The sequence below is a fragment of the Orcinus orca genome, chromosome 16 (genome assembly GCF_937001465.1).
Source record: "Orcinus orca chromosome 16, mOrcOrc1.1, whole genome shotgun sequence".
Lineage (NCBI taxonomy): Eukaryota > Metazoa > Chordata > Mammalia > Artiodactyla > Delphinidae > Orcinus > Orcinus orca.
In genome coordinates this window covers 80,621,245-80,634,695 of record NC_064574.1, presented here as the reverse complement: position 1 = coordinate 80,634,695, position 13,451 = coordinate 80,621,245, and the positions used below count along the sequence as shown (strand labels likewise).

At 46.9% G+C, this 13,451-nt stretch overlaps 1 protein-coding gene across 1 annotated transcript; it reads right to left on the bottom strand.

Moving 5' to 3' along the window:
- Nucleotides 1-1,413: 1,413 nt before the first annotated feature.
- Nucleotides 1,414-9,731, bottom strand: IFT22 (intraflagellar transport 22). Its single transcript, XM_033426403.2, has 5 exons — nt 9,510-9,731; nt 7,700-7,776; nt 7,492-7,581; nt 6,420-6,622; nt 1,414-5,645 (listed from the first exon to the last, which is right to left on the bottom strand). The coding sequence occupies exons 1-5, from the start codon at nt 9,546-9,548 to the stop codon at nt 5,497-5,499; spliced, it is 558 nt and encodes a 185-aa protein (XP_033282294.1). The 5' UTR covers nt 9,549-9,731; the 3' UTR covers nt 1,414-5,496.
- Between the last annotated feature and the right edge of the window lie 3,720 nt (nt 9,732-13,451).

Sequence of the window (13,451 nt, the reverse complement as noted above, 5' to 3'; positions counted from 1 at the left end):
CTGGGCGGCCGCCCACCTGCCGGGTGCTCGGAGGTCGAGATAAAGCGGGAGGAGCTCGCCCGGACGGCGGAAAATCGCTCTGACCGCGGAAGCGAGTTGTAAAGGCAGAGACCTTGCGCACGGGGCGGCCCCGCCCAACTACACTTCCCACAGCCCTCTGCAGCCAGCCGGTTACCACGGAGACGGGCCGGGATAGTCGGCTCGGAGACTGTCCGTGGCCTGGGCCTCCGGGTGGCCGTACGCAGAACAGCCTCTACCCCCACGGCTTCCAAACGGGCCGGCCACGCGCGCCCGCCACCCAGCCCTTGACTCTGGAGCCCGAGGAGGCAGAGACATTTGGCTGGGTCTGGGCCGCCGGGAGGAGGCTGAACTACATTTCCCAGGAGCCTCCGGGCACGCTCGCGCGGGGCACAGAAAAGGTAACATCGAGTTGTTGCCAAGGAGACCAGTCCCGGGGTATTTGGGCCCCTGAAGCCCGTGGACAGAGGAGTTGGAGACAAAGAAGAGAGATAGAAGAGAGAATGAGGATGGAAAACTTGTTTATAAAGCAACATAAAGAGTACACTCCCTCCTGTTTAACTTTGTTTCCACCAACGCTCAGGGCCGGCGTGAGCATCGCACAGCCCTCTGGGAAATGCAGATGGCGCTGCCCTAAGGACTATGGGAAATGTAGTTATTGATTAACAGCCACTACCTCGAGCACCTACAGTAAGGATATGGGATTGAATCCTCCCTGCTTCTCCCTTCTTTTCCACTCAAACACAATGTTTACCTCCCCAATACTTACAGAATCTCTCTCTTTCTCTTCGTGCCAACCCTCAGTGCTGTATTTCAGACACTCCCTTAAATCTGTTCTCCTCACGGCCACCAAAGTAATTTTCCCTGCTCTCTTAGGGCTCTTACACAGCTAATAGAACCAAGTCCACATTAACCGGCTGGCATGTATATTTGACCTCTCACCAACTGTCTCACACTAGTCTCCTCATATGTAAGAACCATCCTCTTCAGATTGTTCATCTCATTTGTGATTGATATCTTAAAGCCATTGCCACCACTTTTTTTTTTTTTTTGCTGTACGCGGGCCTCTCACTCTTGTGGCCTCTCCCGTTGCGGACTCCTCCGGACGCGCAGGCTCAGCGGCCATGGCTCACGGGCCCAGCCGCTCCGCAGCATGTGGGATCTTTCCCGGACCGGGGCACGAACCCGTGTGCCCTGCATCGGTAGGCGGACTCTCAACCACTGCGCCACCAGGGAAGACCATTGCCACCACTTTTTAAAAATGCAGAGCACAACTTCTTGCTTTTAACAGTTGCCCCCCCAAAAGGGTGGTACATTCCAAGTGTAGCTGGATTTGCAAAATATTCTTGAAAAGTACTTGAAATAGGTTTCTATCAGTAGAAACCAAGTTCCTGATACTTTGATAAAATTAGGATTTTATTTCTCTGAACAAAATATTTCATTACATGATCTGGTTAATTCACACCTAGGTGTTTTCCAGGTCTTGTAAAGTCACACAAAAGATTAAAACAAAAAACAAAAACACGATGGTTCTTGTATGAATTACTTATCACAAAACTCCGGTAGGATTATAAACAGTCTTAATAGATGTTTTTGTTTTTACACAACACTTTGAAAGTCTAAGATCTATAATTACACTTGGTCCAAAGAGCTGTAAGTGTGGAGTGAATCTGCCTGAGGCTTTAGAGAAAGGAGGCATACTTTTAAAGGCTATCAGAAAGCCTAGATAGGAGTGAACTGTACGGTGTAAGAAGACAGATGAGGTATTGCTCACATCAAAGCACCAAGAAACTTTCCTTTTGAAGTGGGAATACTTGGCAGACACATTTCCATTAGCTTTTAACTTCGGTAGGAAGAATGGCCCAGATCATAAACATAGAGAATTGTTTAACTGATAAAGCAGTTTAGAAGTCACAGTCAAAAATACGTAATTTCTTCTTAACATTCAAAAGCAGAGTTTCCATCTTCCTCATTTATTTCTTTGGTTTTGGTTTTTAAAATGTAGAATCCTTCATTTCTTGCCTGAGGAAAGAGTACGTCTGTTGAAAAAGCATCCGCCACGGCCAGGATATTCATGTAGTTCTCAGGAATCAGGTGGGGAAGGCTGAAGTCAAGATCTAGAAGGGCCACAGTTCAGAATGATTTTCTTAAGTGGTACCAATGCAGTTACCTTTTCAATGGGTATCAGGAGCACTGCTCTTTTATTAACTCTTATATGTTCTCAGTTACCAGCAAAGCTCCATCTGTTGTTATAGCAACTTAGCCTACACTTTGGACATAAGGGTCTTCTGGCGTTCCAGCAAATGTATAATGATCTCCAGGAGCTTTCCTGAACAATTTTGAGATATGGACATTCAGGTTACAATATAAGTTGTAATTTTCTTTACAACAGAGCTTCAGAATACTACTTGGTCATTTGATTGGTTTCAAGAAATATGATGGGGCTTCCCTGGTGGCACAGTGGTTGAGAGTCTGCCTGCCGATGCAGGGGACACGGGTTCGTGCCCCGGTCCGGGAAGATCCCACATGCCGCGGAGCGACTGGGCCTGCGCGTCCGGAGCCTGTGCTCCGCAGCGGGAGAGGCCACAGCGGTGAGAGGCCCGCATACCACAAAAAAAAAAAAAAAAGAAATATGATGCTAGATCTATCTGCAACATACTTGCAAACCATTTTCTGGATGGTTTAGCTCCAAAAATGGTTATTTGCCCTGCTGTGGTTGTTATTGCTTTACTAGGTTCAGTCTCAAAGGGTGAGACTCTTAGCCAGGTCCACTTGTAAACTCATCTGCCCAGTTACACAAGACAGTGGAAAGAGTGGGGGCATGGGATCCAGTTCTGTCCCAGTCCCTAACTCCCTAGCTGAGTCACCTTGAACTAGTCCTTTGTCACTCCCCCAAAACCTGCTCATCCTCTTCCATTAATGCCTCAGTGAACAGCATCTGTGGTAGGCTGAATAATGGCCCGCAAAGACATCAGACCCCATTCCCTGTGACGTGCACATCCTGTAAATGATACTTTGCTTGGAAAAAGCGTCTTTGCAGATGTGACTAAATTAAGGATCTTTAGATGGGGAGATTATCCTGGGCCCTCAATGCAATTATAAGTATCCTTACAAGAATGAGGTAGAGGGAGAGTTGAGTCAGATAGAGGCGAAGATAATGTGAAGATGGAGCAGAGAGAGATTTGAAGATGCTGGCCTTGAAGACTGGAGTGATGGAGCCACAAACCAAGGAATGACAGCAGCCACCTCTACACTCGTCCTCCTTCCGATCCAGCCCTCACACTGAGGTCAGAGGGGCTTTACTACCACGGAGATCCAACCACATCAACCTGCAGTGAACATCCTTCAGTGGCAGCTCAAACCCTGACACCTTGGCCTGGCAGGCAGATTCTTAACCACTGCGCCACCAGGGAAGTCCTGGCCTCTTAAATTTTAAAACATTTTTCTCGATTCAAGGGCTCACAAGGGTTGTACTCTGGCTATGGACATAAATGAAAGCTGCTGGGGTAATTTTTCTATTGAGCTCTTGGATAATCATTAAAAATCAGATAAAAATAATCTCTGTTTTGGAGCTGTAGTCTCAAGATCAATTATTATTATTGCAGCTATTATGTAAAGAAGATTTACTACAGTTTGCATTAACGTAATCTTGTGTTCCTTGCAAAAGTTCCAACTGAGAGCAGGTCAGGCAGAAGGAAATTAACCTGGGCCTAAAATGTGCTCACGGATAATCCAGGCAGTTTACTAAGAGTTGACTGTAGCTCAGTCTAAATTTACCAGGGGGCTTCCCTGGTAGCACAGTGGTTAAGAATCCTCCTGCAAATGCAGGGGACACAGGTTCGATCCCTGGTCCGGGAATATCCCACATGCTGCGGAGCAACTAAGCCTGTGTGCCACAACTACTGAGCCTGCACTCTAGAGCCCGTCAGCCACAACTACTGAGGCTGTGTGCCGCAACTACTGAGGCTGTGTGCCGCAACTACTGAAGCCAGTGCACCTAGAACCCGTGCTCCACAACGAGAGAAGCCACCACAGTGAGAAGCCCATGCACCACAATGAAGAGTAGCCTCTGCTCGCCGCAACTAGAGAAAGCCCGCACACAGCAACGAAGACCCAATGCAGCCAAAAATAAATAAATAAAAATAAAATTTAAAAATAAATAAATAAATTTACCAGGGAACTGTCGTTATCTGCCAACACCACTCTCTCAAGCAGACTGCCCACACACAGCCCTCTTCATTGTAAGAGTGAAACGCAGACAAGCATATATTTCATCTCTTGTGTCTCTACTTTTCTTCCACTCTCAGTTGAAAAGACCTACATCTAATTTTATTTTATTTTTTTGGCTGCGTTGGGACTTCGTTGCTGCGTGCGGGCTTTCTCTAGTTGCAGCGAGCAGGGGCTAGTCTTCACTGCGGTACGCGGGAGTCTCATTGTGGTGGCTTCTCTTGTTGTGGAGCACAGGCTCTAGGCACACTGGCTTCAGTAGTTGGGGCACGCAGGCTCAGTAGTTGTGGCTCACGGGCTCTCGAGCACAGGCTCAGTAGTTGTGGCTCATGGGCTTAGCTGCTCTGTGGCATGTGGGATCTTCCAGACCAGGGATGGAACCCATGTCCCTTGAGTTGGCAGGTGGATTCTTAACCACTGTGGCACCAGGGAAGTCCCTACATCTAACTTTTGATCTACTTAATATATTTTCAGGTTGGCTGTGTTAAAAAATTCAAAAAGTACAAATTATGGAAGAACAATAATTCGTAAGGTCACTAAAACAAACTCACTTGTACAATAAGCTATAAACTCACCATATTTGCTTATCCTGAGCATTAAATCTTTTGACTATTTTTACAAATGGTTGTTATGACAACATCACATTGTTTTTCCCTGTATTACATGAAATAATATTTAAGAATTAAATTCAAAAAAAACAAAGAATTAAATTCCCCTGAGATAATAAAAAACGTTTTTAGAAGATGTATATGTATTCCACCTTCCAGTGTGATACGGTGTCCAGATATCAAGGACATCTAAATAAAAATAAAATCTTGCAGAGGTTAAATGCTAATATTTTTCAAGAATATCCTAGGCAAATTGTACAGATTAAGGAATGAAAATCACATTTAAACCAATGTACGTGGATTGAACTACTGTTGGTATCACTGGGCTGTGACAGTTACGATTCCACAACTTTTACAGTATGGCATAATGTGAAGGGGAAAAAAAAACCACCTCAGTTTTCCAGCTCTCTGGAGAGATCTGGGGCAAAGGTATCAGAGTTCAATAACAGGAGTTTCTCAGCTGAACTGAGGACAGAGAATAGATGGTATGAGTCAACTCCCTGGCTGACTGTTACCTTTGGCTAAATAAGGAAAATGTCTTCTACAGCCAAAGGGAGATGAGAACCTTAGTAGGTGGACGGATTTCAGATCTGCACTGAAATTGACTTCATTTGGGATGCGGAAGCGTCTAGGTGAAGGCCGGTTAGGTGATAATTGACATCTCCTCCCGGTCTCTGCTCTCAGACACTGAGTTGATTATGCTTCTTAAATACTTTACGAACTCCATTCTGATGTCTTCTGGGTCATCCTCAAGATTTGAGTGCACCAGCTTCAGCTTGTTCAAGGGTGGTGCTTAAAAAAGAAAATAATGTAATTAGGCAGGAACTTTTAGTGAGGGGCTATTCCTAGCTCCAAAGGACCTGAGTCTTTTATTTTTTATTTTAAAAAAATATTTATTTATTTATTTGGCTGAGCTGGGTCTTAATTGTGGCACGCAGGGTCTAGTTCCCTGACCAGGGATCGAACGCGGGCCCCCTGCATTGGGAGTGAGGAGTCTTAACCACTGGACCACCAGGGAAGTCCCAGGACCTGAGTCGTACAGGAGCCAATTTCTTTAACTTTCCCAAGTCCAAAAATAAAGTTGTGCCTTGCTTGACACAATTTAACAGAGAAAGGTTTCATCACACTGCCGCCTGGCAACAGGATCACAGCTCTCCAAGCCACTTCCAGGCCCTCTTTGTTCTTACACCAGAGGAAGGCATTTCTGAATTTTGAGTTTTTTATGGTCACTTTGACACCTTTGTAATGGTGTGTGTCACATGCAAATTGGAGCTTAAAGGCAAGTCAGGAAAGAGTGTCCCTAATAGTACCGATGAGTGGCTAAAACCAGGTTTTTTCCACCTCTTAGTGTCTGCCTACTTTTAAAGTGTCTGCATCCTGGCCTGGATGGTACAGCAGATCTTCCAACCCAGCAGTTCTGATTTACGTGGTAAGAAAAACAAATGTCTAGGACACAGCAGATGCTCTTTAACTGCACAGGGCTGCTGGTTTCCAAGACACAGGGCAATATAGAAATGCCCAGAGCTTTTCAGACTACAGCAGAAAGGAGAAGTCCAGGCTTCCTACCCAAAGCCAGGTTTCCTTTGTCACTTCCAGAGCCTGGTTTGTGGTGTGCAATTAACAGACATTGAGTGTCCTGTAAAAACTGCTGCTGGACGAAGCAGGAATACCACATCTCAATTTCCTTCAGGTGGCCTGGGATGTCAGCATTGAAGACGACCACCACCCCATGAGAGTCCTTCATCAGGGCTGGCCAGCAAGACTCGAACCTGCGTGGCAGAAAAGGACGCAGCGTGAAGGGTAGGTGGCTCTGGCTTCTGCACTGGTTTTGTTTTTAATTTTTATTGGAGTAGAGTTGATTTACACTGTTGTGTTAGTTTCTGCTATACAGCAAAGTGATCCAGTTATACATATACACATATCCACTCTTTTTTAGATTCTTTTCCCATATAGGCCATTATAGAGTATTGAGTCCCCTGTGCTAATATAGTAGGTCCTTATTAGTTATCTGTTTTATACACAGTAGTGTGTATATGTCAATCCCACTCTCCCAATTTATCAGCCCCCCGCCACTTTCCTCCCTGGTAACCATATGTTTGTTTTTTACATCTGTGACTCTATTTCTGTTTTTTTTGTGTGTGTGTGGTATGCGGGCCTCTCACTGTTGTGGCCTCTCCCGTTGCGGAGCACAGGCTCTGGACGCGCAGGCTCAGCGGCCATGGCTCACGGGCCTAGCCGCTCCACGGCACGTGGGATATTCCCGGACCGGGGCAGGAACCCGTGTCCCCTGCATCGGCAGGCGGACTCTCAACCACTGCGCCACCAGGGAAGCCCTCTATTTCTGTTTTATAAATAAGTTCACTCGTACCATTTTTTTTCGATTCCACGTATTAGCAATGGTTCTGGTTTCTAACTGTGGACTTTGAAAACGATGTCTAAGTATTAATCATGGATGGATGACCTCTCACTATATCATAACCCAGTCACTAAAGTTTCAAGAGCAATGCATGTCACCAGTAATTGATGGAGCCCCTAACACATGCTAGGAAGGGCGCTCGCTAGGCCCAAGTCCAAGATGCCTGGCAGGCAGCTGACTTTTGAATCATTTGATGGAGCAAATGCTCTAAAGGAAACGTACTTTGGATCGCCACCACAGTCCCAGAGCTCAAATTCACACCCCGTGCTTTTGTCGTTGCTGGTAACGTGTGGGTTCTCAAATTCCAGGATCCTAAACATAAAAACAAGAGCAGCACCTCTCCTTAGGAAACAATATACTTTGGGGATGCCAAAGTCAGGGGCGGGTGATGGTCAGGGACTGCGTGGGACGCGGACTGGTCAGGGCTCACCTCACTCCTTGGGTTGGGTTGTATTCGGTGATGTCAGAAGATTCTGTCAGGAAGTTGGCCAAAACAGTTTTTCCACTCTGTGAAAATGAAGACAGTGAAAGATCATTGCTGAAGAGCAGAAAAGTAAACCATAAGCAGGCCCTCCAATAGCCAGCCTGGACCCAGGTGGGATGCAGTAGAGGCCACGGCCGCCCTGAGATCACCAGGGCAGAGGGCTCTCTCTGGTTGGGTGGGCAGAGCCTGCTCTGGGTTGCCGGGAGCACAGATTTCAGTGCTGGCTCTGCTGCTGGGTGACTTTATCTGCTTCCCAGCAGAGGGAATAGCTAGTTCAAAGGCACCAGGCAGGAATGGATGCGGCACATTTAAGGACTAGAAAGGCCGGTAAATTAGAAGGGTAATAAGGGAGAGGGAGATGTGTATGTGCAGAAATAATTCTGTTGTTGAAGCCAGGTAATGGATACTAGGGTTCACTGTGCTCTCTCCCCTTGTATATGTTTGAGAATTTCCATTTAAAAAAGGTATCTGTGTTTGTTTTGCTTTTCATAATCCCGAGCATATTGCTGTTGCTTGCCTGTTTAACAGTTTAAGTCTTGGAGAGTTCTCTGTGTCAGTCTACATGGATTTGCCTTATTTTGTTTCACTGCTGCACAAAGGAAGAATGTACCTTAGTTTATCCAGACATTTGCTCACTGATGGGCACCGAGGGTGTTTCCATCTGTTCCACATTGTATAGGACTCATGGGGAACGTGGAGGAGTCTTTAGCTACAGTAGCTTTTGAGAAACGTAACTGCCACGCTAAAAGCTGTGCACATTTAAAATTGCAATCCCAGAATACTCCGTTCCCTGAAAGCATTCTAACACTGCATGTTATCAATATTCTAAACTTTTCTCATCCAAACTGATGAGCACATAAGTGCCATCTGTTTGTTCTGTGTTCTGCGACTGTGCGACTTTTCATACTTATTGGTCAGTTGTATTTCTTGTGCACAGACTTTGCCACATTATCGTGAGTTGCTTCTCTTTTCTTTATTGATTCTTAAACTTTCCTGTATGTTCTACCTATGAATCCTTTCTTTGTCATGCATTTTGCTAATAGTTTCCCCTGGCTTTAACTTTGCTGTCATTTCTTTTAAGGCTTCTTCATTTTTGTGTTGTGTTTAAGACCTTCCCTGTCACAAGATTAAAAACATAGCTTTCCATATATTCATCTACTACAGTGGTTCCCAGCAAGTGGTCCCTGGACGACCAGCATCAACAAAATGCAAATTCTCAGGTCCCTCCCAGACCTACTGAATCAAAACTCTGGGATAGGACCAGCGAGTTGTGCAACTGACCACCAGGCAATTCTGATGGGTGTTTAAGTTGGAGAGTTATTCATTTACTACTTCCACAGTTGTTCTTTTACACATTTAGCTTTTTAGTCCATCCGAATTTTATTCTTGTGTACGGTGTGAAGTACACAGGTAGATTTAATCCCCCGCCATCACCACCCACATGGAAAAGCTAAATGTTCCAAGACCAGGTAATGGTTCAGTCTTTCCTCCTGGTTTTCTTGTTCCACAGACATATCTCATTAGGGAGAGCCACAGGCGCAAAGGAGAGTCGTGAGATCTAGGCTCTGATTCCATAACGCCACTCACTACCTTGGGCCTTCGGGCCTTAGTACAACCGGGTCGAGGTCTGGGAACACCGAGTTCACGGTGAAGCCAGCGGCGCACACCAGGATGGCCGCGGTGGGACTGGGCTCCCGGCTCCTGGGCCCCACGCCCGCCCGGGTCCCGCTTGCCGCCCCGCCGGCCCAGGCCTCACCTCGCAGGGCCCCACGAAGAGGACCTTGGCCTTCAGCATCGCGGCCCGCAGCTGGCAGACCCGCCGGAACCCCAGGCGCTGCCAGAGTCCTCGCCTCCGTCAGGGCGGAGCGGAAGCCGCCGCGCCGGTTGGCTGCCTTCGTTCCCATGGAGACGGGAGCGGCCGCGGGGGCCGACGGGAGTGGGCAGGTTTCTGCCGGGGGCCGGGCACCCGAGGGGCTCTGGGGTGGTCTGCCGGCCGCCTGGTGGGCGGCGTGGGTTTCGGGTTGGGGGTGGGCGGCAAGGCAAAGCAAGAGGGTAAGAGGGAAGTAAAAAACCCGGATCCAGATTCACTTGTGAGCGGGGAAGCCCGCAGAGCTCGCGGGGTCCCAAATCTCCTTTATTCCTCCCCGTAACCCCGAGAGCTGAAACGGGCCAAGTAGCTGGTGAGGTGGGGTGGGAACCAGGCATCTGACGCCTGTATCACTCTGGCATGATACTGTCCACACTGAGAACGGATTTATCATGTCCCTGGCCCAGTCTAGAAAAGGTCAGGGAGAAAATGAGTCTCTATGGTTCACCACTCACCGTCATTTGGATAATCTGGGAGAAACCAAAAGGATGATAATGTCCCGGCCTTGTTCACGGGCAGTGCAGGTGTCTGAACGCATTGCTGCTAAATTCAGTCACTAAGTCAGTTTTAAATTACGGAGGCGGAGCCGGTTCAGAAATTTGGGTGAGGCCATGAGGCCATTGTATGCTAAGGGTGCCAATACAAAATACGCTAGTCCCCCAGAAGTGCTAGTATAACAACTACAACAAGAACAACAACAAAACCAAAATAAATCTAATACCAAACTGCTTTTTTTGCAATACAAGGTGAACTGGGACTTCCTTGGTGGCTCAGTGGTTAAGAATCGGCCTGCCAGTGCAGGGGACACAGGTTCGTTCCCTGGTCCGGGAAGATCCCACATGCCGTGGAGCAACTAAGCCCGTGCGCCACAACTACTGAGCCTGCGCTCTAGGGCCCACGAGCCACAACTACTGAAGCCGGCTCGCCTAGAGCCCGTGCTCCGCAACAAGAGAAGCCACTGCAGTGAGAAGCCCGTGCAGCACAACGAAGAGTAGCCCCCGCTCGCCGCAACTAGAGAAAGCCAGCGCACAGCAACGAAGACCCAACACAGCCAATAAAAACAACAACAACAAGAACAACAAGGTGAACTGTAAGGAAGAGTCTGCCTTAAGTTCAAGATGTCCTTAACTGATTGATTGAATCAGTATCTTTGCTTTTTTTTTTTTTTTTCTTTTTGGCGGTACGCGGGCCTATCACTGTTGTGGCCTCTCCCGTTGCGGAGCACAGGCTCCGGATGCGCAGGCTCAGCGGCCGTGGTTCACGGTCCCCTCCGCAGCATGTGGGATCTTCCCGGACCGGGGCACAAACCCGCGTCCCCTGCATCGGCAGACAGACTCTCAACCACTGCGCCACCAGGGAAACCCGAATCAATATCTTTTGAATGAATGCCTGCTGTGTGTTCTTCTAGGTACTGGGGATGTGCCTGTACCTCTTGAAGCTGTCATTCCAGTGGAGTAGATGGATATTAAGGAAACAAGTTAATAAAAAAAGTACTCTCAGGTAGAGACAATTTTAGATATTGGTAAACGCTATGAATAAAAATAAATCACTAAAGAGTTAAAGAGTGTGAAGGAGCCAGTTTTGGATGGAGTAGTCAAGGCAACACCGTGGTGCAGAGGTGACATTAAAGCAGAAAACTGAGTAAAGAGAGGGTGCAGATAAAGCATTGAAAGATGTAGGGTATGAGCAATGCAGCAGAACAGCAAGGGCAAAGACACTGAGGTGGAAATAAACGTGGTATGTTCCAAAAATAGCCCGGAGGGCCTGTGACACCGGTGCAGGAAGAGTAAGGAGGAGAGTGGGAGGAGATGCTCTTGGAGAGGTTGTATAAGACGTTGGGGATTCATTCTAAGGGTGATTGGAAGCCTGTGCCAGGACTGTATTTGGCTATGTCATAGAAACTCCACCACAGCAACTTAACCAAATAAGGGATTCATTATTTTCTCACCTAACAAGGAATCCAAGGATGGGCGTACAAGGGCTGATGCAGCTGCCATCTCCTTACTTTCCTGACGTCTGTTGCTCCGCCTTTGTGTATTTGCTTTCTAGGCAGGAACAAAGGAGAAGAGAAAAGGTCAAAAGATATACAGTACTACAGACTCCCTTTTCTCAGAAAAACAATGGCTTCCTTAGAATCCCTATCCAGTGATTTCTCCTTCTGTCTCATTGGTTAGAACTGTGTCACGTAGCCTCCATAACTGCAAAGGAATCTGGGAAATATAGATTGTAGCTCTGTACATTTCTTTTCCCAAGAAGTGGGGCCCAGAGTGGGAGTGGGAGTGGGGATGGGGAGTTGATACTGGCTAGGAAACTGGCCAGCCGAAAAAGTCATCATGGAAGATTCTGAGCAGTGGATTGACGTGATCTGATTTATGTATAAAAGCAATCACTGGCTGCCGTGTGGAGCAAAGGGGACAAGCGTGGATGCATACATGGCAATTAGGAGGGTATTCAGGTAGCTTAAGAGAGGGATGATGGTGGTTTGGCTAGGGCCGCAGTGGAGGTTGGATCTGGGACACATTTTGAAGGTAGAGGTAGCAGGAGTTGCTGATGGATTAGATGTCAGGGAAAGAGGAGTTAAGGATGAGTCCCAGGACATTGACTTATGAATGTCATTATTCATTGACATGAATAATGTTTGCCATTTCCAGACTTGGGAAGACTGGGGCAGGGTTTGTGGTGGGAGATTAAGAGTTCTATTTTGGTTATGTTAGTTTTGAGATGCCTGCTAGTTGTTGAGGGAGAAATGGGATATAAGATTCTGTGCCTGATGGGTGAGGTAAGGACTAGAGCTATAAATCTGGACAAGATATCACTCAGCATGTGGAATGCCATGAAAGCCATGGACTAGATGAGAACTCGTAGGGGGTAAGTGTTGGCAGAGAAGATAAGTGTAGACAGATAGTGCCCTGCGACACTCTTCTATTTAGAGGAGAATCTAGCAAAGAAAGCTGAAAAGGATCGTCCAGAGAGGCAGGAAGGAAACTAGGAGAGTATGGCATCGTGCAAGCCAAGTCAGGATGGCGTTGCAAGACAGGGAGTGATCCATTTTGTCAGATGCTTCCAAGAGATCCAGAGAAGTCACGGAAGGTGAAGGATCAACCATCAGATGTGGTGGAGGTCATTGATCATTTTTTTAAAAATACTTTTCACTTACTATCTTTAAACACGTGACCACACATACATATAGCTTTGTAAAAGTGGCTAAATATGATCATGCGTTTGCTTTCTTTTGGGGCAATCTCTTTCTTCCTTTTTTGTTTGGCTCCCTTACCTCACCCTTGACCTCTCCCTTTCCCTCTTTACCGCTTGAAGTTTTCATTCTAGTGAAGAGACAGACAGTGAGTAAACTCCCAATGGAGAGGCTATGATTACAACCTGGGGTGCATCGTTCAATATTTTTCTCCATACATCTTATAAATCCCCATTCTGCAAGGCTCTAAATGCATAGAGACCTGTAACAGGATGCTGAAAGGGTGACTCTATCCAATTTTGGCTGAGGTTTAAAGGCTGACAATAGGTGTTGAGTGTCTCCCAGCGTCTAGTCCCTTTCTGTAGAACTTAAGCACATCACCTGGAAGTTATCAGAGTCATGAAGTTGAAGAGGGAGAGAGGGAAAATTTCTTTGAAGAGCGTGCTGTTTGCTCATCTCGGGTCAAGTGAGACATGAGTCTTCAGAGAACTTGTATCCCCTGGCATTTGGGCAGCCCCCTGTTTTCACAATGCACCTTTGAACATTATGTGCTTGAATCCTTAGATTGGGGCGCTGGAAGAAGAGGAGGGATGCATTCTCAGTTGATGAAAAATGAAGATGGAGTGGAAATAATCTGG

Excerpts from the sequence above, each read along its gene's own strand:
- IFT22 (XM_033426403.2), bottom strand. The coding sequence starts at position 9,548 with ATGCTGAAGGCCAAGGTCCTCTTCGTGGGGCCCTGCGAG. Across the intron at positions 6,623-7,491 it reads GACTGTGGTGGCGATCCAAA|GTTCGAGTCTTGCTGGCCAG; the intron begins GTACGTTTCCTT and ends TCTGCCACGCAG. Across the intron at positions 5,646-6,419 it reads CAAAGGAAACCTGGCTTTGG|CACCACCCTTGAACAAGCTG; the intron begins GTAGGAAGCCTG and ends TTCTTTTTTAAG.